A 25,765-nucleotide genomic window follows, 5' to 3' on the forward strand; every position below is an offset into this window, starting at 1 on the left:
TGCAAACGGTGCTGCACCAGTTGAGTAGTCCTCGTCTTACGACAGGTTGAGTAGTCTAGACTTACGACCGGTTGGGAGGTCGCGGCATTAAAAAGGTTGAGAACCACTGATTCAGAGTGTAGAATGATACAACTTCTACTCAAGAAATTATGTTTCTAAATCAGACAGATAAGGCCAAAGAACTGGGGAATTACATATAAATCAGTATATCTAAAAACATTGTTTTCCCAACTCTGTGAAATCCAATCGATTGAGTATGTGTATAACACTTTTTCAATTACTTTCTGTCCCTATTATGGCAACTAATATAATCTATCTATATTACTATCCTTATTTTACTATGATCTCTTTTGCTTCATATTCATATTTTTAAAACGAAGCCCACAGCATGTTTTTGACAGTTTTCAATTTCTCAGGAACTCTGAAGAAAATGTAACACACATATTGCTTTTTTTTCCTGATAAAACAGCATATTTTTAGCTTGTGGTTGTTCGATCTTCTAAAACAAACCCATTCTTTGTTTGCTGTCCACATATTTTAAAAAATTCACTTACATTTAAATTTCTTTTCCCCACATTAGGTATACTTACAGGGAGGTTTAGCTTGACAGCATCCACAGGATGCTGGAAAGGCCATGAAAACTGATGTTTCCATAGTGTCTTGAGCACCACTTTGAGTAGGTACTGTAGTTGGTTGGTCATGCGCTTGGGTTTACTAGGATTTGAGGTCTCAGGTGGAGATGGATTAATGGCTCCAGCATTGCCCTGTTGGGGTTGGGTCTGTGCCTGTGTTGTAGACATTTGTGTAGCTTCTAGTCCATCCCCCATTACTGGCAAATTTCTCAGTCTTGTCCCAGGGCCACTCTCTGCAGACATGCTATCGATCCCATTGCATTCTGTACCAGTCACTCTGCAAAGCAAATTAATTGATTAATTAATACATTTTAAAACAATGAACAATATAAAAAGCACACAAAATAAACAATGATAGCAGAGAAAACAAGCGTAGATAGGAATAAAGAAAATGTGGCTTCTATAACCCCTTTGCCAAAGGCCTGGGAAAAAATGGGAAAACTGATGTGTGGTTGACAGTTGTCAGAAACACTGGCTCTAATAATAATAATAATAGGGACTATTTTGGGGTTAATAATAATAGTAATAGTAAAGTTGGAAGGGACCTTGGAGGTCCCCCTGCTCAGGCAGGAAACCCTACACCATTTCGGACAAATGGCTGTCCAGTCTCTTCTTAAAAACTTCCAGTGTTGGAGCATTCACCGCTTCTGGAGGCAGGTTGTTCCACTGATTAATTGTTCTCACTGTCAGGAAGTTTCTCCTTAGTTCTAGGTTGCTTCTCTCCTTGATTAGTTTCCACCCGTTGCTTCTTTTCCTGCCTTCAGGTGCTTTGGAAAATAGCTTAATTCCCTCTTCTTTATGGCAGCCCCTGAGATATTGGAATACTGCTATCATGTCCCCCCTTGTCCTTCTCTTCGTTAAACTAGACATACCCAATTCTAGCAACCGTTCCTTATATGTTTTAGCCTCCAGTCCCCCAATCATCTTTGTTGCTCTTCTCTGTACTCTTTCTAGAGTCTCAACATCTTTTTTACATCGTGGTGACCAAAACTGGATGCAGTATTCCAAGTGTGGCCTTACCAAGGCATTGAAGAGTGATATTAATACTTCACGTGATCTTGATTCTATCTCTATGTTAATGCAGCCTAGCACTGTGTTGGCCTTTTTGGCAGCTGCAGCACACTGCTGGCTCATATTTAAGTGATTGTCTACTAGGACTCCGAGGTCCCTCTCACAGTTACTATTGAGCATGGTGCCACCTATGCTGTACTTGTGCATTTGGTTTTTCTTGCCTAAATGTAGAGTCTTGCTTTTTTCACCATTGAATTTCATTTTGTTAGTTAGTGCCCAGTGTTCAAGTCTGTCCAGATCCTTCTGTATCTTAAGCCTGTCTTCTGGAGTGTTGGCTAATACTAAGCAATAATGTGGCTGAGTGCAATTTTGAACCAAGGTCAGTCAATAAGGAAGTTAAGTCAGTCAATAAGGATGTTAAGTATACCTATCACTTAGAACACGGCTTTTCAACCGGTGGTAGGCGTACCACCAATGGTACACGAGCACCTGGCCGGTGGTACACGGACGGGTTGAAAAAAAATGTAAAAAAAAATTGTAAAAGTGGATGAGGTGAAGTGGCAGCAGCGCTGCACAGGCTTGTGGCAAAGTCAGCTGGAACTGCACATTGCCTGGGTCCTACTGAGAGCCCAGGATCGAATCTGCCTGGCTGCATTCTTTGTGGCAGAAAGGGCTTTGATCCCGCTTCCCCTTCGCTCCCGCCGAGTCCGTGAATGCCAGATTCAAGAGGACGGAGGCTCACATGTCTGCACCCCAAAATTCCCAGCCAGCCTGATGGCCTTTCGAACCACTCTGGGGTTAGATCTGGCATTCACGGACCTGGCTGGAGCGATGGGGAAGTGGGATCAAAGCCCTTCTTTCGACCGCAAAGAATGCAGCCAGGCAGATTCGCCTGCGGGTTGTGCCGGCTCTTCCTCGGGGCAGGCTGCAGCAATGAATGAGCCGCTTCCCCGCTCGCTGCTTTTCTCCAGCTGCGGCCGCGCGCAACGCACTAGAGGGATCTGGCAGCCGGGGCTCTTTCCCCGTCCCCATGCGCTCCTCTGCTGCCTGTGATCTCCTCCCCCTGCGGAAGAACAGTGGCTGTGCTGGTCTTCTGGCTGCACCAAGCGCGACCACCGCTCCTTTTCAGAGAAGCAGCCAAGGAGAAGCAGCCATCAAGAACCGCAGCAGCCACCGCAACAACGGTGGTGGTGGCAGCGGTGGCCAAACCCCAATTGCCTCCTCCAGGCTCTTTTATGTCCTCCCCGTTCCCATAGCGCTGGACAATGGGAGGGAGGGAAGGGATAAAGAGAGAAAGGAAAGGAAGGGAGGGACAATGGAAGGGAGGGAGGGAAGGAGGAAGGGACAAAGAGCGAGGGAAGAAAGGAAGGAAAGAACAATGGGAGGGAGAGAGGGAGGAAAGGAAGGTGCCCATGCCTGTCCCACCTCCTCCACCAGAGACTCACAGATCCCCCCCATCCTCGCCCGCACCCCCCACAGGCACCCTGCAACCTGAGTGATGAGCTGGCCATGCCCCCCTGGCCATTGACTTCACTTGTCAAAAAGTTGCAAAAGGTGATAACATGACCCTGGGACACTGTGACCGTCATAAATATGAATCAGTTGCCAAGCATCCGAATGTAAATCACATGACCCTGAGAATGCTGCAACAGTCATTAAGTGTGATAAATGCCGTTGTAACTTCGAACAGTCATTAAGCGAATTGTTGTAAGTCGAAGACTACCTGTACTTTATCATTTTTTCCCCTTTTTTTGAGTCATCAAGTTTTTGACACCTTGCTGGGCGACTGAAGGTACTCAGATATTGCCTTATCCTAAAAGTGGTACAATGGGTGAAAAGTTTGAAAAGCCCTGCTGTAATTCTTTTTATCAGGGTGGAGTCGGGGTGACTGAAAGGAGCTGAGCATTTATTGGCCGGATGACCTTCTTGACACCCAGGTAGAGTTTGTAGCCATTGTTTATTCTTTGTACCCTGATAGAAAAATATCCGTCTGTTGCCTAGGATTGAACTCTTAGCCTTCTGAGTGTGAGATAAGCATCTTCAACTCTAGGCCACCACACCATTCATCCTAAATTCCACATATATCTAAACCAATGGTTCTCAACCTGTGGGTCGGGACCCCATTTGGGGTCGAACGACCATTTCACGGGGGTCACCAAACAACGCAGTCCGCCATTTTTTTTCTCTTTTCCTTAGCTGTGCTACTCCCTCTCTTCAATAGAGTCTAATTCTATTGGCTTTCAAAAGCCAATAGGAATTGTCCAGGCTGTCTCTGCCCTGCTGAGCCCGCCAAAAGTCCCATTCTGCAAACGGTGCTGCACCAGCCGAGTAGTCCTTGACTTACGACCGGTTGAGTAGTCCTCGACTTACGACCGGTTGGGGGGGGGTCGCAGCATTAAAAAGGTTGAGAACCACTGATCTAACGGCATTTTTAGAAAACAAAAACTATAGTGATCTGCAGTCCAGTACTCTGAAAATGTATGCAACGTCATGCTAGAAATTATCCAAGTAGGCATAGGAGATTGATGTGTAGCAAGCTCAGGTTACTCCTGATCAAGAGTGTTTGGTCATGTTTCCCAAGACACGGCAGCCATTATAAGAATATCCATAATATGTCTTTGCATTAATGCTTTACATCCAGTCAGTGCTAATATTTTTTTTTTAAAAATGATGATTTGGTTAAGTATGTTTTCCTTTCCATGCTCATTCTCCTGCTCTTTTCTTCTTTACTATCAGTATCTTGATTTTAAACATGTGGGCAGAGACTAGGACCCTTTTTAACTGAACACAGAGGTTAAAATGTAATTTAAAAAAGACGGGACTTTATTGACAATTAAAATATAAATAGACAAATATTTATTTGTATGTGTGTGTTTGTGTGTGAAGGATCAAAAGTGATTTGTAGCTGAATAGCTGTCAGTACATATTTTACTCTATGCTTTTATAAAGCATTTTGTTGAGGGGCATATTGTTTATTTTGAGCAATTTAAAGAATAAAGTGATGTCATTTCAGTTGGTATGAGGATTTAATATTGTTTCATTTGCTATTTGGGTGGGTTGTTGTTTGTTGAAACATACTTCACTTCCTTATATGTTGTTTCCTTTTGAATGTTTCCTGTAAGCTTCCCAAACCTGGGTTAATTATCCAAACTCCGCATAAAATAGTTCTTTCAATAATTACACACAAATCCATTATCCAATCATATTTAAATTGAATTAATGTGTTTTACATATATTGAGTAAAAAGGAGTTTCTAATAATCAGTTCTGGATAACTAGGAAAAAGTTTGGGAAGCACTCACCTATTGCTTTGTAATTTTATGCTAAAATAAAAAATGAAATTCTGCACTGGAATATTTACTACATACACCACCACCACAGAAATCTTCACAACAACTTTGTAATGTAAAAGTCAATAAATATTATCATCTTCATGTTGTGGGTTAGTGTGTTGTAGAAAAAGACTCTCAAATATCAAATATATTTCGGTGTTTGCATTAAAATCAAAGATTCACCGAGAATGCCATTACTTGGTGCTAAAACAGAAAATTTCATTGTAATTTCAAGACCATGATCCTTCATGATCCATGAACAGGGAGATTGTTGGAAGAGGTTGTTATAAATAGCCAGCTAAAAGAACAAATAGCCTGCTGAAGTCAGCTGGCTACCGGCCATTGCATTGCAGATAAAACAAAACCAAGAAGCCTGGCTTTGTCCAGTTCTTCACCTTTTTCAAACTTAAGTTTATACTGGGTTATGTTCACTTAGTTACGCATATTTTTTCTAATATGCTTACTCTGTTTTACTTTTTCTTGCATAAACATTTCTGCAAGCAATATTTCACAACATTGATGTTCCCAAGTAGGGAAATGCAACACCTGCAAGAAAACAACCAAGCTCGGAGAGCACCACGGACCCCACAGTTGAACTCTTGAGCTACAAATATTTTGTCCTATTGGTACAAATTGAATTGCATCAAGGATACCAAAAGAATTTGCTTACTGTCTGGCCATACCCTTATTATCTTTGAGAAATCCTGGAGAACATGTAAGGCAAATCCTCAATATAGGGCCTGATTCCCCTCCCCCCCACGCTACAAACCAATCAGTATGTTAAAACAGAAAATTCTAAACAAAAGTCATAAAGCTTTGACTTTGACATCTTGCAAATAATGTTAAGATAACCAGAAGTCAGCACTGATTTGTCAAGGAAAAGTCTTATCACTTTATAGATTGTACAAAGAAAATGCTGCAGACAAAAGGTATCTTGATTTCAAATAAACTTAAACTATGTATGGTAACATAATGGATACACATTTGTCTTGAAATTCATACTCAAGAACGAGATGAAAGTATTGCAAAATTTAGTTCTAGATCACTTCAATATTTAACATTTTATGATTTGAATGTGTGAAAAGGGATGTTTAGTGAATTTGCACATATCATAAAACTAAACGTGATAACTAATATCCCAGAAGAGATATTCAAAATCTTGATAAAGCCAAGAATGAGCTGAAAGTAAGAGAATAAATTGGAATATAGAGAAGCACACAATTATGTACAATCAGAATTCAATCCACTGTTTATGAATGGAAGATTTTTTTTAATTTTTATTCCACCAAAATCAGAAGATGGAAAAGTTCTACATTAGTCCAAAAGACTAAAGGGAAGAAAAGACTGAATGTCAGTAGTAGTACAGGTAGTCCTTCAACTTAGAACCAAGATTGGAACTAGAATTTTCATTGCTAAGAAAAGGCGGTCGTTAAGTGAGTCATTTTACAATCTTCCTTGTCACAGTTGCTAAGCGAATCACACAGTCATTAAGCAATTCCAACTTCTCTCATTGATTTTGTTTTTTGGAAGCTGGATGGAAAGGTGGTAAATGGTGATTGCATGACCCCGAGACGCCGCAATCATCGTAAATACATGCTGGTTGCCAAGCACCTGATCTAATGGTGACCTAAGTCTTTTGTACAGTATACTGCATGTATTTCATATAGCAGTGATGGCAAATTTTTTAGAGACAGAGTGCCCCAAAACCGCCCCCCAACCTGCCCGCTCTGCCCCTGCCCTCGCTCCATCCCCCATCCGGCCCCTGCTATGCTCTTGCCCCACACACCCGCAGGACCACCCACCATCTCCACAGCCCACCGTAGCAGATCGCCCAGCAGCGTCATGGCGGCATCCCCTCCGCCTGCGCCCCGCAGCATCATCTACACGCGATAGGGCATAAGGGTGGAGTCTTGTCCCTGCTGCCATGTGCTTGGTTGTGCTGCTCCATGTGGGCTGTGCCCAGGGGCAAGTCTCCTCCGGGGGGGCTGCTGGTGAGGAGGGGGCCATGGGGGGAGGCAGGGCTGGGGCAATGGCGCCCATGCCCACAGAGTGGGCTCCGAGTGCTGCCTCTGGCACACGTGCCATAGGTTCGCCACCACTGTCATATAGCATGTATGACATATATGCTAAAATATAGAAATTGTTGCAATTTAAAATTGAAATAAAACCACAATCTTTCTACTGGGAAAATTTCAGAAAAAATGAAAAACATAATTTAATGAGATACATGCTCAAGGGAGCGAGAACAAATTTTATTCAACACTGCAAGAAAGACAAGTTCAGTAATACTTGAGTGAGAATTTAAGCTTAGACAATATGCAGTAATGGCAAAACTTTCAGTGTATATATAGATAACAGAAATTGAATTAAATCCAAACAAGAATGCTTCCCACACATGCAACACATCACAGAGCATGCCAAATATACTCACTTACAATCTGGCTTCTGGGGGATTGAAATGTCTATAAATATGGCAAAATCAGAAGATGTCAGAAACATCTGAGGAAAGTCAGAAATCAAATAATTCTTTTTATTGTTGTTGTTTTCCTTTACTTTTTGGGTAATTAATTTGTTTGATCTATTCATTTTTCCTTTTATTAATAGGGATAGTATTAAATATACACACACTCACACAAAGTAACAATTCAAAGGAGACTTTAATAAGTAACCGTATTGAGATTATATGTTACTATATAAGAATTATTTTGATAAGAGGTGTAGTGGGGTTTTTTAAATGTTATACTCAACTTTTGATGAGAAAACTAAACAATTCAATGCTTGTAATATTGCCATCCTAAATTACAATTAACATTGATAGAATATTTTATTTTTCTTTCTATTTTCAATATTCTATGCTACTTAATAGATGTTAATTAATTTTAAATATATTACACAAACATACTTTTCAGGACATTGCTTTTAGGCATACATTCCTGGTACTGCTAGTATTTATTGATTTTTATTAATTAGCCATGTTCATTATGTTGTTATGAGTCCTATTGGTCATGTTTTAAAAGCTGGGGGGAAAATTCTGAAAAGCTAAAATCATGAACTTAAATTTGATAGCACTAAGAGCATTTTTTCTCTTTCCTATGGTTTAGTCTTGCATCCAAACCACCCCTCCAACAATATTTTGTACTATGATAAACTGCATTAAATACTCTTCTTACAAAGCACTGGAGTATAGAACACATCCAGGAGAGGGTGCCATAAGCATAGAAAACATTACCAAGGATATTCAAGTTCACAGTTCAGAATTCTGTCTGCTAGCTACAACTTACACATACCCATTTTAAATGTTTTGCTATATTGTTGGGCCTTAACTGTCTTCTTGGGATACTTTCAAAACTAACAACTACTTGGTTACTAGCAATAATTAAAACTAAATCATCCAAATCATGTCATCTAAAAGGTAGAAGAGAACTAGAGGGTCAGCTATACTGGACTTAATTCTTACTAACAGAGATGAAATGATATGGGAAGTTGAAGTTGCAGGAATTTTGGGGGAGAATAATCATGTCATATTGGAATTCAATATAATGTAGACAACAAGCAATAAAACAAAATCGAACTAGTGTTTAAGAGAGCTGATTTCAACAAACTCTGAGAGAGATTGAGAAGGATTCCATGGATGAAAATCTTAAAGGAATAAATAAATGAAGATGATTGGGAAACTCTGAAAAAGATTATAAAAACCCAGTTCAGCACAATACCCTGAAAAAGAAAAATAAGAGATCCAAGAAGAAACCAGCAGGCTTCCATAAACAACTCTCTATAACAGTGGTTCTCAACCTTTTTAATGCCGCAACCCCCAACCGGTCGTAAGTTGAGGACTACTCAACTGGTCGTAAGTTGAGGACTACCAACTGGTCGTAAGTCGAGGACTTTCCCTGCCCGGGAGCGCTACGCATGCATGGTGCCGCCCCCTGCACGGCCGAGGCGTAGCTGGCAAGGGGCAGCGACGGCGCAGGGCGACCACTGGCTGGGCCACCAGCTGGCCCAGCCCAAGGGAGGTAAGGCACCTGCCGGGCCCCACGTGCGCCAGCAATCCTCCCTGCGCCTGCCGGTCTCCCACCTCCCACCCCTGGCCCTCTTTTACTTACATTTTTAGTAGTTGCTGAGCAGGGAGGGGTGGAAACTTCCAGACAGCTCACCTTCGCTGCAGACAACTTGCAGCACCGTTTGCAGAATGGGATTTTTGGCGGGCTCAGCAGGGCAAAGACAGCCTGGACAATTCCTATTGGCTTTTGAAAGCCAATAGAATTAGACTCTATTCAAGAGAGTCTATTCTATTGGCTTTCAAAAGCCAATAGAATAAAAGGGAGTAGCACAGCTAAGGAAAAGGGGAAAAAATGGCGGACTGTGTTGTTTGGCGACCCCCGTGAAATGGTCGTTCGGTCCCAAATGGGGTCGCGACCCACAGGTTGAGAACCGCTGCTCTATAAACTGAAAAAGAAAAAGGATAAGTATAAAAAATGGTAAGAGGGGCACATAACTTAAGAAGAATACCAACAAAAAAGCCAGAACTTACAAAGATGAAGTCAGGAAAGTGAAGAGTCAGAACGAAGTAAGACTTGCAACTAATGTCAAAAAAAGGGGCGTTGTCTTACCTGAACGCCTTTTCTTGCCACGCCTCCTTGTGGGTTGGACCTTCCCCAGTTTTTGACCAAGGCGAAGCAAAACATGACGAAGTCCAACGCATTGGTTCCTAAAACTCTGACACCGGCCCAGATAGCCTCTAAGGGCAGGTGTGGATTCTACATCATCATGCTGAGAAAAGGCGTTCAGGTAAGACAATGCCCCTTCTCCAGCATTATGAGTGTAGAATCCACTGATGGGACATACCAAAGCCGCTCATGTCCCTACGGGAGGGAACTAGTCTGGGCTTGTGTGTCATCGGAAGAAAGTACCTGTTGCAACACCCTTCTGCCAAATGAAGCATCCGCAGATGCAAACTTTTCCAGCTTGTAGTGCCTGATGAAGGAGGAAGGTGAGGACAAGTAGCTGCCTTGCAGATTTCCTCAATGGACGCCTGGGTAGACCAGGCAGCCGATGTAGCTGCACTGCGAGTGGAGTGGGCAGTGATGCGGCCAGGGACCGGTAGGGATTGAGAAAGGTAAGCATGGGTGTTGCACGACCTAATCCACCTTCCAATAATTGAAGAGGAAACCTGACCCATGGAAGCAGGTTGAAATGAAACGAACAAGGCTTCTGATTTACGAAAGGCAGATGTTTGTTTCACATAATAACGCAGAGCCCTGCGTACGTCTAGTTTATGCCACTGTCTTTCCAGTCTGTGTGATGGATTGGGACAGAAGTCCGGAAGCACTAGCTCTTGAGACCTATGGAACCGGGTGTTAACTTTTGGAATGAAAGATGGGTCTAAACAAAGCACTACTCTGTCATCATAAAAAGTGCACAGGTCACTCCTGACTGAAAGGGCAGCTAATTCTGAAATACGCCTGGCTGACATAACCAAAATCAAAGAGGCCACTTTCAGGGAAAGTAGTCTTAAGGAACAAGACCTCAGAAGTTCAAACGGCGTTGAAATCAGTGCTTGTAGCACTCTTGGTAGGTTGCAAGAGGGACAGCGACGGACCGCCAGTGGTCTGATGTTAGTTGCCCCCTTGAAAAAAGAGCTTACTGCCGGATGATGGGCTAAGGGGACGAGATTGTCACAGGTGAGGACCGTGGATAAGGCTGCAACCTGTCTGTGGATAGTGTTGGGTGTTAACCCCTTATCCATACCCTCTAACAGATAATCCAAGATGTTAGGAATGGTGACAGAAAGTGGTTGGAGGTGGTGCTTAGTGCACCAGATGCAGAAATTCCTCCATGTGGCATCATATATTCTATTAATCGAGGGACGTCTGGAAGCTTGGATGACAGAAATCACCCTGGACGAATAGGATTGTCTAGTTAAATTTCTCTGCTCAAGTGCCAGGTAACCAACTGGAGCCACTGGGGATCCGGGTGTCGTAGGGCCCCCTGGCTGAGAGAGATACAGTCTGGAGGAATCCTCCATGGCGGCGAGACAGAAAGTTCCACGAGGTCGGCAAACCACAGGCGTCTCGGCCAGTGTGGAGCAATCAAGATGACTTCCACCCGCTCCTGAAGCAGCTTGAGGATGGTTGCCGGAATCAGTAGAAGAGGAGGGAATGCGTACAGCAGCCCTCAGGCCATCTGCTGTGAAGAGCATCTGTTCCCTCTGCTCTTGGGAATGGGAACCTGGTGAAGTTCCTGGGCAGTTGGGAGTTGTTCAGGGAGGCAAAAATGTCCAACTGGGGTTGGCCGAATCTGTCCGAGATCTCTCTGAACAGAACTGGCTCCAGGCACCACTCTGAGTGGTCCACCGTAGACCTGCTCAGGGAGTCCACTTGATCATTCGCCTACCCCAATATGTGTTCTGCTTTGATGGAACTTAAGTTGAGCTCTGCCCAACAGCCCAGACTGTGGGCTTCAAGCATAAGGGACCTGGAACATGTCCCTCCCTGTCTGTTCACATGTGCCTTCGCAGCCACATTGTCTGTCAATACCAGAACATGCTGCCCTGCTACTATGAAGTAGAAGTGGCGAAGTGCCAGGTGAATGGCCCTGAGTTCTAGCCAGCTTATGTTGTGGCTCAAGTCCAAACTGGACCATTGACCCTGGGCTAGATATGTCTGGAGGTAAGCACCCCATCCAAATAGACTGGCGTCTGTGGTCAGGGTGAGCCTGGCAGGCTCCTTGAAGAGGGAACCCTTGGCCATTGCCGATGAGATCCACCACAGAAGAGAAGACAAGCTCTGTTGTGGGACCCTCACCCTCCTGGTGGAAGAACTCATGTTCCGCTTCTGAAAGGGAAGAAGGAACCATTGGAGTTCTCTGGAATGTAGCCTGGCCCATGGAACGATCCCCATGCAAGAGACCATCTTCCCCAGCAGTTGTGACAGCTGGATTAGGGGAACTACCTTGTCTCTCCGTACACGGTGGACAAGGTCCCTGATGTTGTTCCGGCGTTCCTGAGAGAGGAAAACCTCGCACAGATTTGAGTCTATGACTGCCCCCAGGTGGAGGAGGCGAGATGAGGGAACCGTGTGACTCTTCTGGAAGTTAACGGAAAATCCGTGAGCCTGAAGAGTCCTGATGGTGATCTCTAGGTCCGATTGGGCCGAACGGAAAGAATGGGATTGGATAAGGATATTATCCAGGTAGCATTTAATGCGCACCGGAATCATTCTCAGATGGGTGGCTAATACCGCTAAGATCTTTGTGAATACCCATGGTGCTGAGGAAAGGCCAAATGGGAGCGCTTTACACTGAAAATGCCGGTGCGCGTGACAAAACCGGAAGAATCTGTGGTGTTCGGGAAGGATCGGAACGTGAAGGTAAGCTTCTGTCAGGTCTATGGAGGATAGAAAATCCCCCCTCCTGATGCTGGCCAGAATGGACTTGAGAGTCTGCATCTTGAACCTTTTGTAGGTCAAGAAGCGGTTTAGTCCTTTCAAGTCCAAGATTGCCCTCCAACCCCCTGAGGCCTTCGGTACCACAAACAGGATGGAGTAAAACCCCTGTCCCTTCTGTTCCATGAGCACTGGCTTGATGGCCTCTATTTCTAGAAGGTGGGAGATGGCCGTGGACATGAGTCCTGCTTTGGTGGCGTTTCTTATATTGGGACAAGCTAGGAAGCACCCTGGAGGTGTTGATAAGAACTCCAGGGCAAGGCCATGACGGATGGTATCTATGACCCAAGAGTCTGTGGTGGAGGCCTCCCAAGTGTCGCTGAATAGAGCTAGACAACCCCTTATGGGAGAGAACTCCCTGGAGTCACTTATTCCGTCCATACAGATGGCCTCCGGAATCCCAAAAGGGCCGCTTGGTTTGGTACTGGGAACGGGCTCTGGGGTTTTGGCGATTCTGTTGGCGATCCTGTCTGGGGGGAAAGGTTCGCGAGTTACGGGACCAATCCCAGGACGGTGCGGCCCGAAAGGGCTGTCTCCAGTCCCAGGCAGCCCCAGCACGAAAGGACTGCCTTCGGAAATCTTGTTGTGGCTTCCTGTCTGCCCTCCTGGAAGGATGTGCAAGTACCTTGCACTCCACCAGATATGGTTCGAGAACTGGGCCGAAAAGGTGAGTATCGCTATAAGGGGCGGTTGCCAAGCGCCACTTGGACTTCAGATCGGCCCACCACTGTTTTAACCAGAGAAGTCTCCGAGATGAGACTATGGCCGCAATTGATCTGGCTAATTATCTGGCAGAATAGACTGATGCATCTGCCACGTATTCTGACGCTGTGACCAATTTGCCCAATGTCTGGTGTGCACACACCTGAGCCAGGGGAATAAGTGCCTAAAGCTCGCAGTGCCACATGATAGATGATCTGGCGAAAAAAGAAGATGATGTCGCCGCCCTGACTGACCATGTCGAGGCTTGATGAGCCCTGCGAAGGGCAAATTCAAATCTCTTTCCCTCCGCCTTCAGGGCCTCTGCCATATCCCCTGGGATGGCGGAGGTAGAGAAAAAAGAGGTTAGAGGAGTGTCCACAAGCGGCATCTCCAGGAGGGAAGAGAAAGAGGAAGAGACGTTGAACAGTTTTTTCTCCGTCCCGCTAGGGTTGGGGAGAGTGCCTAGGGAAGCCCATTGCTTTTCCACCATATTGCGGAAGAAATGTGGGCAGGGAATTTGCTTTTCCTCAACCACTGGCTCAGAGAAGGGGCGTTGGTCTTACCTGAACGCCTTTTCTCAGTACGGAGATGGATAATCCATGGATAATCCATGGATGGGTTTTCTCTGTCTGCCTGCTCTTGAGACCAAGTAGCCAAAGCTTGACACGCCCCCACTTCCTGTGGAGTCCATTCTTAACGAGGGCGAATTGGCTGATGATTGACGAGGTATTGGCTCTCAGCTCCCTACTAGCGGCCTGCTGGCCTTGGGGTGGGTGTGGATTATCCATCTCCGTACTGAGAAAAGGCGTTCAGGTAAGACCAACGCCCCTTCTCCAGTACAGGAGATGGATAATCCATGGATGGGACGTACCAAAGCCTCACTGTCCCAAGGGGTGGGAAACAGATAAGGCCGGTAGATTGATCTCTGAGACAACTTGCTGGAGGACCCTCCTACCAAAGGAGGCATCCGCCGATGCAAAGCGGTCTATCTTGTAGTGTCGTATAAACGGGGAAGGCGAGGACCATGTCGCGGCCCTGCAAACTTCCTCGATTGACGCCTGGGTAGCCCATGCCGCCGAAGTTGCAGCGCTTCGGGTGGAATGGGCTGTGAGATGACTTGGGGGCGGCAGGGATGATACATTGTAAGCTTCTGCGATACAGCTTCGGATCCACCTTCCAATGGTGCCCGCGGAAACTTTCCGCCCCAAGGTGCCCGCTTGGAAGGACACAAATAGGGCCTCCGATTTGCGGAAGGGTTCTGTACGCTTTATATAACGCCGCAAGGCTCTGCGGACGTCCAATGTATGCCACTGCCGCTCCCGGTCATGTGTTGGATTTGGACAGAAGTTTGGGAGAATTACTTCCTGTGTCCTGTGAAAGAGTGAATTCACCTTTGGTATGAAGGCAGGATCTAACCTAAGGACCACCCTGTCCTTGTGGAAAATGCATAGGTCGTTTCTGACTGACAGTGCGGCCAGTTCCGAAATTCGTCTGGCTGATGTGATGGCAATCAGGAACGCCACCTTTAGCGACAGGTGTCGCAAGGAAACAGTCGCCAATGGTTCAAATGGTGACCGAGTGAGTGTGTGAAGGACTCGCGATAGTTCCCAGGACGGGTACCTGTGAATTACTGGAGGTCTGGTGTTATAGGCGCCCTTGATAAAGGCGCGGATCCTGGGGTGGTGAGCTAAGGGAACCGAATCCGTGCAGGTGAGGAGGGTGGACAAGGCCGCCACTTGCCTGCGGATGGTCGCGGGGGCGAGGCCTCTGTCTAGTCCCTCCAAGAGGTAATCTACTATCTGAGGGATGTAGAGTTTGTGTAAGTCAAACTGCCGTTCCCTGCACCAAAGGCAAAAATTTTTCCAAGTGGAGTCATAAATGCGGTTTGTTGCCGGACGGCGTGAAGCTTGAATTATGGTAATGGCCCCGGGAGAGAATAGTTCCTGTGCCATTATCTGGCGCTCAAGTGCCAGGCGGTCAGTTGTAACCATTGGGGTTCCGGGTGACTGATGGTTCCCTGGTGTAGGGACACTTGATGAGGGGGAATGTTCCATGGGGGCGACTGAGACAGGTTCATCAGGTCGGCGAACCACGGTCTCTGTGGCCAATATGGTGCTACTAGGATCACTTCTGCCCGCTCCTGAATCAGCTTTCGGATGACCGCCGGTATGAGTGGTAGTGGGGGAAAGGCATAAAGCAGACCCTGAGGCCACTGAGTTCTCAGAGCGTCCGTCCCCTCTGCTCGCGGGTTGAAGTAACGAGAGTAAAATCTGGGGAGCTGGGCATTGTCTGATGATGCGAACAGATCGAGGATCGGGTACCCGAACTTGCGGGAGATGTCTAGGAACAAGTTCGGGTGTAGCCCCCACTCCGAAGGGTCCACTGTGGTGCGGCTTAGGAAGTCCGCTTGCTGGTTGTTGACCCCCGATATGTGTTCCGCTTTTAGTGACTTCAGATTGGGCTCTACCCAGCTGAATAGGAGTCGTGACTCTGTCATCAGGGTTTTTGATCTGGTCCCCCCCTGCCGATTGATGTGCGCCTTGGCTGCTACGTTGTCTGTTAGGACTAGAACGTGGTGGCCTCTGATTCTGTCTTTGAATTGTTGCAAGGCTAGGTGGATAGCCCTGAGTTCTAGCCAGTTGATGTTGTTTCTCAGATCCGTGGCGGACCAACGTCCCTGTACAAACTGGGAGTCCAGATGGGCTCCCCAACCATACAGACTGGCGTCTGTAGTGATGGTAACTCTGACTGGTTCCTTGAAGGGTGACCCCTTGGTCACGGCCCGAGAGCACCACCAGCGTAGCGCCCTGCGGATTTGTGCCGTGACCCTGACTAGGTGGTTGGATGCGCTGGTGTTCTGCCGTTGGTACGGGAGCAGAAACCACTGTAGTTCCCGTAGGTGGAGCCTGGCCCAGGGTACAATGGCTATGGCCGATACCATCTTGCCCAATAATTGGGAAAGTGTTAGTATCGGAACTGAACGTTGCCTGTGAACCCAGCGAGCCAGTTCCCTGATGCCGGCCACCCGGTCTTGGGAGAGATAGACCATACAGTTGGTTGTGTCTATCATGGCCCCCAGATGCAGCAGCCTGGACGAGGGAACTGTCTGGCTCTTCTGAAAGTTTACTGAGAATCCGTGTAATTGGAGGACGCGAATGACGGTCCTTACGTCCGCCTGAGCTGTCTGTAGGGATGTTGCTTGGATTAGTATGTCGTCTAGGTAACATTGGACGCGTATTGGGATTTTTCTCAGTTTGGCGGCTACCGCTGCTAGTATCTTGGTAAATACCCTGGGTGCCGAAGATAGACCGAAGGGGAGAGCTCTGTATTGGAAGTGTTTTCCCCCGTAACAGAAACGTAGGAACCGGCGGTGGTTTGGGTGGATGGGGATGTGAAGGTAGGCTTCCGTGAGGTCTATCGATGCCAGGAAGTCTCCTTCTCTGATGCTTCCCAGGATGGACTGAAGGGATTGCATCTTGAATTTTTTGTATGTGATGTAGCGGTTGAGGTTTTTTAGGTCCAGGATTGCCCTCCATCCTCCTGAAGTCTTTGGAACCACAAAGAGGATGGAGTAAAATCCTCTGCCTCTGTATTCCGCTGGGACCGGTTCTATTGCTTGAATGTCCAACAGGTGTTGGATGGCCTCCTGCATGAGTTTGCGTTTGGTGGGGTTCCTGGAGACCGAGCAGTTGATGAGTCGGTCTGGGGGTGTGACCAGGAACTCCAGGGACAGCCCGGACTGGATGGTTTGTAGTACCCAGTTGTCCGTGGAGGTCTGCTCCCACTGGTGGAAGAAGTGAGCTAGTCTTCCTCCAATGGGTAGGTCTATGTAGGAGTCATTTTGTCTTCCGGTACGGACGACCCGTTCCACGAAAGGGTCGTCTCGACTGGTTTTGTTGTCTGGGCTGGAACCCCGGTCTGTCGTAGGGGCGGCCGTACGGTTTGTTCTGCCTGGGAGTGAATGGCTTGGGTGCCTGACTGATAGGCGTGGTTGTCGGTTGACGAAAGGACTGCCTACGAAAGTAAGGTGTGGTACGTTTGTCTGACCTTTTGTTCAAGTGTGCCATGACCTTCCGCTTGTCTTTGTTCTCTACAAGATAGGGGTCCAAGGCCTCCCCAAACAGACCGTTGCTTGAGTAAGGGGCGGTCGCTAGCCGCCACTTAGCCTTGGTGTCAGCTTGCCAGTGTTTTAGCCATAGCATTCTCCTGGCAATTATGTTGGATGCTATGGATCTGGATGAAAAAATGGCCGATTGGAACGTTGCGTCTGCAGCGTATTCCGTGGCTGCTACCATCTTAGCCAGGTCCTGGTGTGTTCGTATGTCCTCCATAGGAACTATGGTTTGTAGTTGTTGCAACCAGATGAGGGTGGCCCGGACAAAAAAGGAGGCCGAGGTGGCTGCTTTGATGGCCCATGCCGCTGTCTGGTGGGTTTTGCGAAAGGCTTGTTCCCACTTTTTGTCATCTGCCTTAAGGGCCTCCACTAGGTCCCCAGCCATGGCTGTCTGGGAGACCAAGGGGGTCCAGGCTTCATCTACTTTAGGAATTTCTAAGGCCTCATTGAGGTCTGTGGCAGTGCTGTATAATTTTTTGTCCGTACCACTCACTGATGGGAAGGAAGCGGGAGAGTCCCATGGCTTCTTGATCCCTTTCAGGAAAATGGCGGGGCAAGGTATATGGTGTTGCGTTGTCACCTTTTCTACGAATACGGGTCTGGATGTGGTGGCCGGTGTCGCTTGCGGCTGAGAAAACTGATCCGTCCCCATGTCCGCAATGGCTGTGGCCTTGCGTAGTATCGTGAGGAAGCGGTTGGGATTAAATAATCCCCCTGAGGGGGGCTCAGGGGGAAGTTCCTCATCCTCTGACATAGAGATCCCAGGTTGATCCTCCTCTTGTGGTGAAGAATAACCACTCATGGAGGACTGGGCCGGGGAGACGGGTTCCTGAATGCCTGAGGACTCTGAGGGGAGTTCCGAGTGTGGCATGGCTGAGATGGAGGGCCCCTGGTCGTGGTGGGCAGAGCGCTGTGCTAGGGCTCGGTCCACCACTTTGGTTAATAGGGCCTCTAGCCGTCCATCTGCCCAGATGTCCCCTATGTCATTACCTTTGGGTGTGGTGACCGCAGGTGGAGAGTTGGACTCAGTGGTTGTGCCTGCTGCCGTGGTTGTTTGTTGGGCTGATGTAGATGGCGGGTCCAGTGGTTGCGGTGTTTCTGGAATGGACCACGCGCTCTGGGTTGATGTGGATGGACCCAATGGTAATTCCATCTCGGTGGCCGCCATTTGAACCAATTCCAATTGGGCCTGCCTCTGCGCTCTGGAGAACTCCTTCTCCAGGGCCTGGTGCCTACGGCTGGCTTGCTTTTCCGCCAACTTGGAGGGCCTCTTGAGCGAGTGTTTTGTCTTCGCTTTGCACTTGCCTGCCGCCTTCTGGTCAGAAGGTGTGTTGCAGCCGTAATTGGGAGGTGGAGGGGTCGTGCTCATGGATTGAGGCAACGAGGGTCCCTCCATTCCGCTTGAGCAGTCCCAGAAAAACTGAGAAGACGCTCAGGCAGGCAAGTATTGGCGGGAGCGAAATTGGAACAAGTACCAGGACTGTTCCCCTGATCACCCGACCACAACAAAAATATTCTCTCTGGGCTAAGGTCACGGTAGCTGAGGGAGGTACCGAAGGCACGTTTGGAACCACTCCTTGGGTTCCGCCCGGAGGCCTTAGGTGACCAGGCAACGTGCACCAGTAGAAAAAAGAAAAGGGAGGCAAAAAATATCAGTGGCGACCTCAAAAGGGTCTGTAGGCCTGACTTAATACACAGCAGGTATCAAATGGCGGTCACCTAGAGCGGAATTTATTCTTATTAATACTATTACTATTATACTAATAATAGGAACAACAATAATAGTAAAATAATAATAATAATAACAACAACAACAATAATGGTGATGATGATAATATTGTGTGTTCTGTCTTTAGGCCTGTTGGCCCTGCAGTCGCTTAATTTTTAGCTTTAAAAAAAAATTTTTTTTAAATTATTATTATTATTATTTTTAAAATTTATGTATCTATTTTTATTATTATTATATTTTGTCCTATTATTATATGTGTGTATCGGGGGTGGAGCGCTGGTTGTGTGCTCCTATTCCGCCTCTATCAGTGATTCCAGATATGATGTAGAGCTTCCTTAAGCTTGGTTTGCCTTTCTCTGGCAAGAGATGGCAGCCACAGCTCGTTTCTCCCTGAAAAAGGGCTTTGCAGATCCCAGGAGGGTTCTCTAGCCTCCGTTTCTTGGTTGGCTTACTCCCTTCCTGTGCTTCGTTTCCCTCTGAAGATAAGCTCCGCAGCCTCCCAGAAGCTGCTTGTGCCCGGGGATTTAAATTTGGCGCGCTGTGACGTTTTAAGGTAATCCCAGCCAGGGATTGCCTTTGTTGTCTGAAAACGGCAACTAAAATGGCGCCCGCGGTTGCCCTGGGCTGCTAGGGAATCTCCGATGATCCGAATTCAAGTTTGAATCCGGACCTGGAGATTGTTATTTTTTCCCCCAATTTGAGGAAAAAATCCCTTGGAAGGTTGGGGAGAAAAGCTCAGCAAGTGGTCTCTGCTGATGCCTTTTTCCCCCCCCTTTTCCACCTCCAGAGCCCTGGGGCTGACTGGGATCCGTGGGGAGTTTTCCCCCCCCCACACCCCCTTTTTCAATTTTAATATAGGATCAGGGATGATCCCAAGGAAAACTTAGTGGTTGGGGAAAAGGTTCAGCAAGTAGTCTCTGCTGATGCCTTCTTCCCCCCCTTTTCACCCCCCAGAGCCCTGGGGCTGGCTGATATCTGTGGGGAAATTTCCCTCCCCACCAATCCCCTTTTTAATTTTAGGTTTGAGATCAGGACTGATCCCCAGAAAATTTTGTGGTTAAATTCCTATAGGTGGAAAATTTTTTTGGGAAGGGGAAGCCAATTATCAAGGGATAATCAATCAATGGATTTCTTGTCTAACCTGATAAGCTGAGAGCCACGCCAAAACGAGTCTTCTCCGAGCAGAGACCAAGTTAAGAATGGACTCCACAGGAAGTGGGGGCGTGTCAAGCTTTGGCTACTTGGTCTCAAGAGCAGGCAGACAGAGAAAACCCATCCATGGATTATCCATGGATTATCCATCTCCTGTACTGGAGAAGAGAGGGTTCGACTCCTGGAGGTTGGTGGTTGCCAACTTAGGATCCTGTTCGGGAGTAATGTTGGCCGAAGTACAGGCCTTCAGTAAAAGTGACCTGAATAGGGAAGGATCAAATAAGCCAGATGTAGGGGACGGATCCGTGGCCGTCTCCTCGTCTTCGGACATGGGCAAGTCCGAAGTTTCGAAGTCCAATGAGTCCTCCCCTCCCACCTGAGAGGATGTGTCTGAATTGCCCGAACTGGGGAACAGGGCGGGTCCTGTCTGAGGCAGAGATGGTGGAGGGGGGGCGGTGGCATCTGTAAGGGCCGTTGACTTATGGCAGAGGCCATGTATTGTGAGAAGGCTTGGTTCATAAATGTCTGAAATTGATCCTGCCACACTCCCTGATGTTCTGTAGGGTGGAGGCCAGCTGCTGTAGGTGTAAATGTGGCTTCTGGCCCCTGGTGTGTTGAAGGGGATGATGAAAACCCCTGAATGTCCGCGAAAGAAGAAGGAGGGGGATCGACCTGTCCAGTTTCCCCCTGAGGAGACCATGCCCTAGGGACATTGCTGGGGGGCGCAAATTGAGGCTCAAATGGTGTGTGGTCCAGTGGAGCGGGGGGAAGCACTTCTGCCCCACTGGAAGTGAGCCTTTGTACTCTGGAGAATTCCTTTTTCAGCACCTGATGTCTCCTCAAGGCCTCTCTCTCAGCAGTTTTGGAGGGCTTCTTGGTGGACAAGGCCTTTGCCTTAGATTTCCCCCCCGTGTTGCTTCCGAATTGAAGGATCTGCGCTTTTTTTCTGCTGGGGGGGCAGAAGAGCCCTGCGATGGCTGAGGAGTTGCACTATCTGCCATTGCCACCTGGATATTCCGGCCAGGAGATATACAAGTAAGGGGGAAGAAAACAATGCAGATCTTGTTGTCAGAGGAGGAAATCCCGGGCTCTGAACAACAGCCACGGCAGACAGCCAGATAGATACCTAGCTGTTAGACCCTGTGACACAGCGTCACGCGGCTAGATGGGACAGGTAGTGCAAATAAATACCCGCTCCTTGTGAATGGGTGCAAAGAACAAAGATTCAAACCACTAATGTAAACCTGTTGTTAAATACATATCCTGGCCCAATACTCAGGCCTGAAAGGCCTGAGAAGCCTTGATCGAGCTGATGGATTGGGCACTAAAGCCAAAGGCCGTACAACTATTTTGTAAGTAGGCCACGATTCCAAGGAGAATCCAAAATGGCGGCCGCATACAGATCCTCAGTTCTGACTAAGCACACCGATGAAATTAGGCCGATGATATAGGCCTGGAGTCAATTATCGGGGGGGGGGGAGCAGTGTGATATGTTTACCCCCAGTCTGTGCCTGTCACAGCAGGATAAGGAGAGAACCAGAGAGGGGGAAATTCCTTTACTGAGGACTCCACGAGGCTCTCAAAATGTCGGCCGCGCCAAAATTAATGGTCATTAAAGACGCGGCCTGTTCCCCCTGCCTTGATGAACTCCAAGGGAAGTTGAGTTCAATTTTCTCCCCTGCCTCTGGAGGCGAAAATAAATCACTTGCGATTTGAGGATCAGACTGCTGCGATCCAGATCGCGAGGAAGACATCAGTGGCTTCGCGGCGATGGCGCGCTCCAGCAAGGCCGTCCGGATCGCAAGGAGAGTCGTCCATGTGCACGTGGCAATGGCGCGCTTCGGCAAGGCCGTCCGGCCTCCGAAAGGAACTCCACATGGAGTTATTGGGCTTGGGGCAGCCGCCCCAATCCTCCTGAAAGGATCTGCCGCCAATATGAGGCTTGATAAGCCCGGGGCTAGGAACGGCCCAGGTGGAGCCTGGAAGGCTCGCTGGGGCCCAGGCAGAATTTGTCGTGCTATTTAATCAAATTTCTTTCAAATTGAGACTATCTACCAATTTGGAGCCAAATTAATAAGAGAAATTTAGAAATCTATACAAAACTGCTTTTAACTAACCTAAATTCAGAGGAGCCAAAGGAACTGTGTCCTGCTGAGCGAAGACTAAGTCAAAAACTGGGGAAGGTCCAACCCACAAGGACGCGTGGCAAGTTTCTGACTTAGTCTCAACTGAGCAGGAAAGCTGAGATTACTCATCAGTGGATTCTACACTCATCATGCTGGAGAATAATAACAAAAGTTTCAACATGTAAAAAGCAAAAAAAAGGAAGAAAGTGACGACAGCAGGGAGAAAGTAGAACTGCTTAACTCATTTTTTGCATCTGTCTTTATGCAAAAGGGAAAAATAGACCAATCTAACAAAAGACAGATTAGGAATACAACTTAAAATAGGCAAAAAATGGTAAAATAATATTTGCCTATTCTAGACAAATTCAAATCACCAGGACCAGATGGATTTACATCCAGAGTTCTGAAGGAGCTGGCAGACATGATCCCCAAACCACCAAACAATATCTTTCAATATCCTGAAGCACTGGGAACTACCAGAGGACTTGGAAAAGAACTGATGTGGTTCCCATCTTAAAAAAAAAAAAAAGGGGGGGGATAAAATGGCTCAGGGAACTACAGACCTATCTGCCTGACATCAATAGCTGGGAAGATCCTGGAAAAGATAATCAAGCAACAGATCTGTGAACACCTGGAAGCAAACAAAGCTATTACTAGAAGCCTACATGGGTTCTAATAACAAATCTTATTACAAGACTCCCTTTCTAAAACTGACAACCGAGTTTACAAAATACCGTCAAATATGCTTACTTGGAAGTAAAACTTAATGACTAGATTTGTTTAACTATGATTTATAGCAGGATAGGCAAACACTCCATCCACAATCACAAAAATGATGCAAAATTTTCCAACATTTTTGGTTGAAAAACACCTTAACACTGTACTATAGGTTTAATAGACAGTAAACAAAACTCCTCTCCTTTTTCAAAAGGAACAATTAAAAATACAACACATCTTTCAGAAGTCTCCTCAATTTCAGCATTATAAAACAAAACAAAAGTATCACCAAAATTCAAACTGTACTATCATATTAATAGAATAACAGAGTTGGAAGGGACCTACTGGAGGTCATCTAGTCCAATTCCCTGCTCAGGCTGGAAACCCTATACCAGGCATGTCAAACTGCGGGCCTATGGGCCAGATGCGTCACGCCGAAACCACGCCCACCCCATTGCCAGCAATGGGGAAAAAGTTGCGATACGTTGCGCGACGTCACGAGTTTGACATGCTGCCTTATACTATTTCAGACAAATGGTTGTTCAATCTCTTCTTAAAAACTTCCAGTGTTGGAACATTCACAACTTCAACTTGTTCCACCAATTAATTGTTCTAAGATAATATTAAAACATAACTAATTTGTCTTGTTTGAGTATAGCATATTATAGGAGCAGAACTGTGTAATTATAGTTGGCTGAGAAGTTTCCTACTTAATTAATTCCTAATTAATCTATGAAGATACCTTTACCTCCTGCCAGCTCTAGTAAAAAAAGCCATGCAAGTGAAATTCAGCCACTCGAGTAACATATAAATGTTCTTAAGCTAGGAAGTGGGTGATGGGGAAGAGAAATGAACATGTTTTAATAGAGCTGTTAAACCAAGGCTTTGTTGTTTTCCACTGCATCATGTCATGGTTTAGAACAGGGATGTCAAACTCAATTTTAATGAGGGCCGCATTAGCATTGCGGTTGCGCTTGGGGGGGCAGGTGGATGTGGCCAGGGTGGGTGTGGCCTACTGGGTCGGCATGAATGGAGTGGGTGTGGCCTATGGGGTGGGTGATGGGTACGAGGGCAAAGTCAGAAGGAGGCCCATTCCTTCTCCATGGGAGGAGACCCGACTTTGTATCCAAAACTTCCTTGGCAATAGGATGGAAGACCCCCAGGATAGGCCAGAAGGAGACAAGGGGATGGTGAAAGGGCAACAGGGCAGGACTAAGGCAGGACTTCCCTCAGACCCTCTCTCTCCTTCTTTCCTTCCTTCCTTCCTTCCTTCCTTCCTAAGTACAGAGTGGTGGGAAAATATTTGAGATGAGGGAGGGAGAAAAACAGGCAAAAAATGCAGCTGGGGAAGTGTCACCCTTCACGAGGAATGAAGAAATGCACCATCGCCTGCAAGTGACCAGCACATGGCCCTCACCTACTTCACATATCTGGCTTGGTGGGCTCTGGGGAGGGGATGCCATGAGCAGCGTGAGAGTCAACGTTACCTGCACAATGCCACCTAGCTCCCAGCCTATCCGGTTTCGGCAGGCAGCGCAAATCCGAAAAGTACAACGACGCCTAGAGTCCAGCCTGCCCGGTCTTAGCAGGCAGTGTGAAACTCACCAGCTTTGTACCTTGCTGCCTGCTGAAACTGGGCAGGTTGGGGGCTAGGCAGCATTGCACTTCTCGTCAGATTCGCGCCGCCTGGCTCAGCCTCTCGGCGCTATGAGGAGAGCGCCCAGCTGCCTGCCAAAACCCCTCCCGCAGAGCCCATCAAGCCGGATATGTGAAGTAGGCAAGGGCCATTTGCTGGCCACTTCCAGGCGATGGTGCATTTCTTCATTCCTCACAAAGGGTGACACCTCCCCAGCATGCACCCAGGAGGCAGGGCCAATGTGGCAGGGGCTGTTTCCAGATGGCCTTGTGGAGCTAAGACTGAATGAGTTTCAGCATAGATGGCCACCACAAAATTGTACATTGGCTCCCTCCTGGCCGGCCTGGGCCAGGGCAGCGGGGGCCATTCCCTCACTATTTCCAGGATGGCTTCACGGGCCACATGAAACCACTTCACGGGCTGTATCCGGCCCCGGGGCCTTGTGTTTGACATGTCTGGTTTAGAAGTATCAATATGTGTGCGCGAGGGGGAGCCTTCCAGAAATACTGAATTTTTGTAGTGCTAAATATGTGAACAAATCACAAGTATAAATGAATTAAAAATAATGCATGGCAGTAAATTAAAACACTTCGGGGTTTAATGCATTTTGTGGATTTATCTAATTGCGTAACTTGTTAAACAAGGCATGGTTTAGATGTGTTTTACAAAAATAACAATTAGTGCAGTTCATTGTTTGGCTTATAAATATAAACACCTACTCAGAAAAACAAATGCATTTTTAAAATTACAGATAATCTGGGGTTAATTGTATTGTGGAGACTAGAAATGGGAAAGGGAAATACCTTCATTAGTTTGCTGTTCTGATACACCAATCCATGTCTCGTTAAATGTCCACAACATGCTCTTAAAGCAGGGGTCCTCAATCTGTGGGCCAAAGCCCACTAGTGGCTGTGAAAGGATTCCAACTGGGTCACGGAAACAGCTGGCAAGCTCACTCTCACTTGTACGAGCAGTGGGACAGCGTGTGCACTCCATTTGCATGAGCTGCAGGCGCATGTGCACGCCAATCACGCAAATGGAGCTGGTGCACATGCTTGCCAGCCGCTTGTAGGGACCCCCCATCCCCCTTCGCCAGTCTGCTGTGGCATGAGCTGAACAGAGCAGTTTATACAAGACAGCTAAAATATATCAATGAATTGAAGCGAGTCTATA

At 47.1% G+C, this 25,765-nt stretch overlaps 1 protein-coding gene across 6 annotated transcripts in view; it reads right to left on the reverse strand.

Moving 5' to 3' along the window:
• BRD4 (bromodomain containing 4) overlaps nucleotides 1-25,765 on the reverse strand; it is a 110,092-nt gene that overhangs the window by 47,817 nt on the left and 36,510 nt on the right. For all 6 annotated transcript variants that reach the window (XM_039359522.1, XM_039359519.1, XM_039359521.1 and 3 more), the window contains one exon: nucleotides 591-909. In XM_039359522.1, the coding sequence (XP_039215456.1) occupies nucleotides 591-875 (285 nt within the window). In that variant the 5' untranslated portion in view covers nucleotides 876-909. Of the gene's footprint in view, nucleotides 1-590; nucleotides 910-25,765 lie in introns of those variants that run through there.

The sequence above is a fragment of the Crotalus tigris genome, unplaced genomic scaffold (assembly GCF_016545835.1).
Source record: "Crotalus tigris isolate CLP2741 ecotype Arizona unplaced genomic scaffold, ASM1654583v1 scf7180000019078.1875890, whole genome shotgun sequence".
Lineage (NCBI taxonomy): Eukaryota > Metazoa > Chordata > Lepidosauria > Squamata > Viperidae > Crotalus > Crotalus tigris.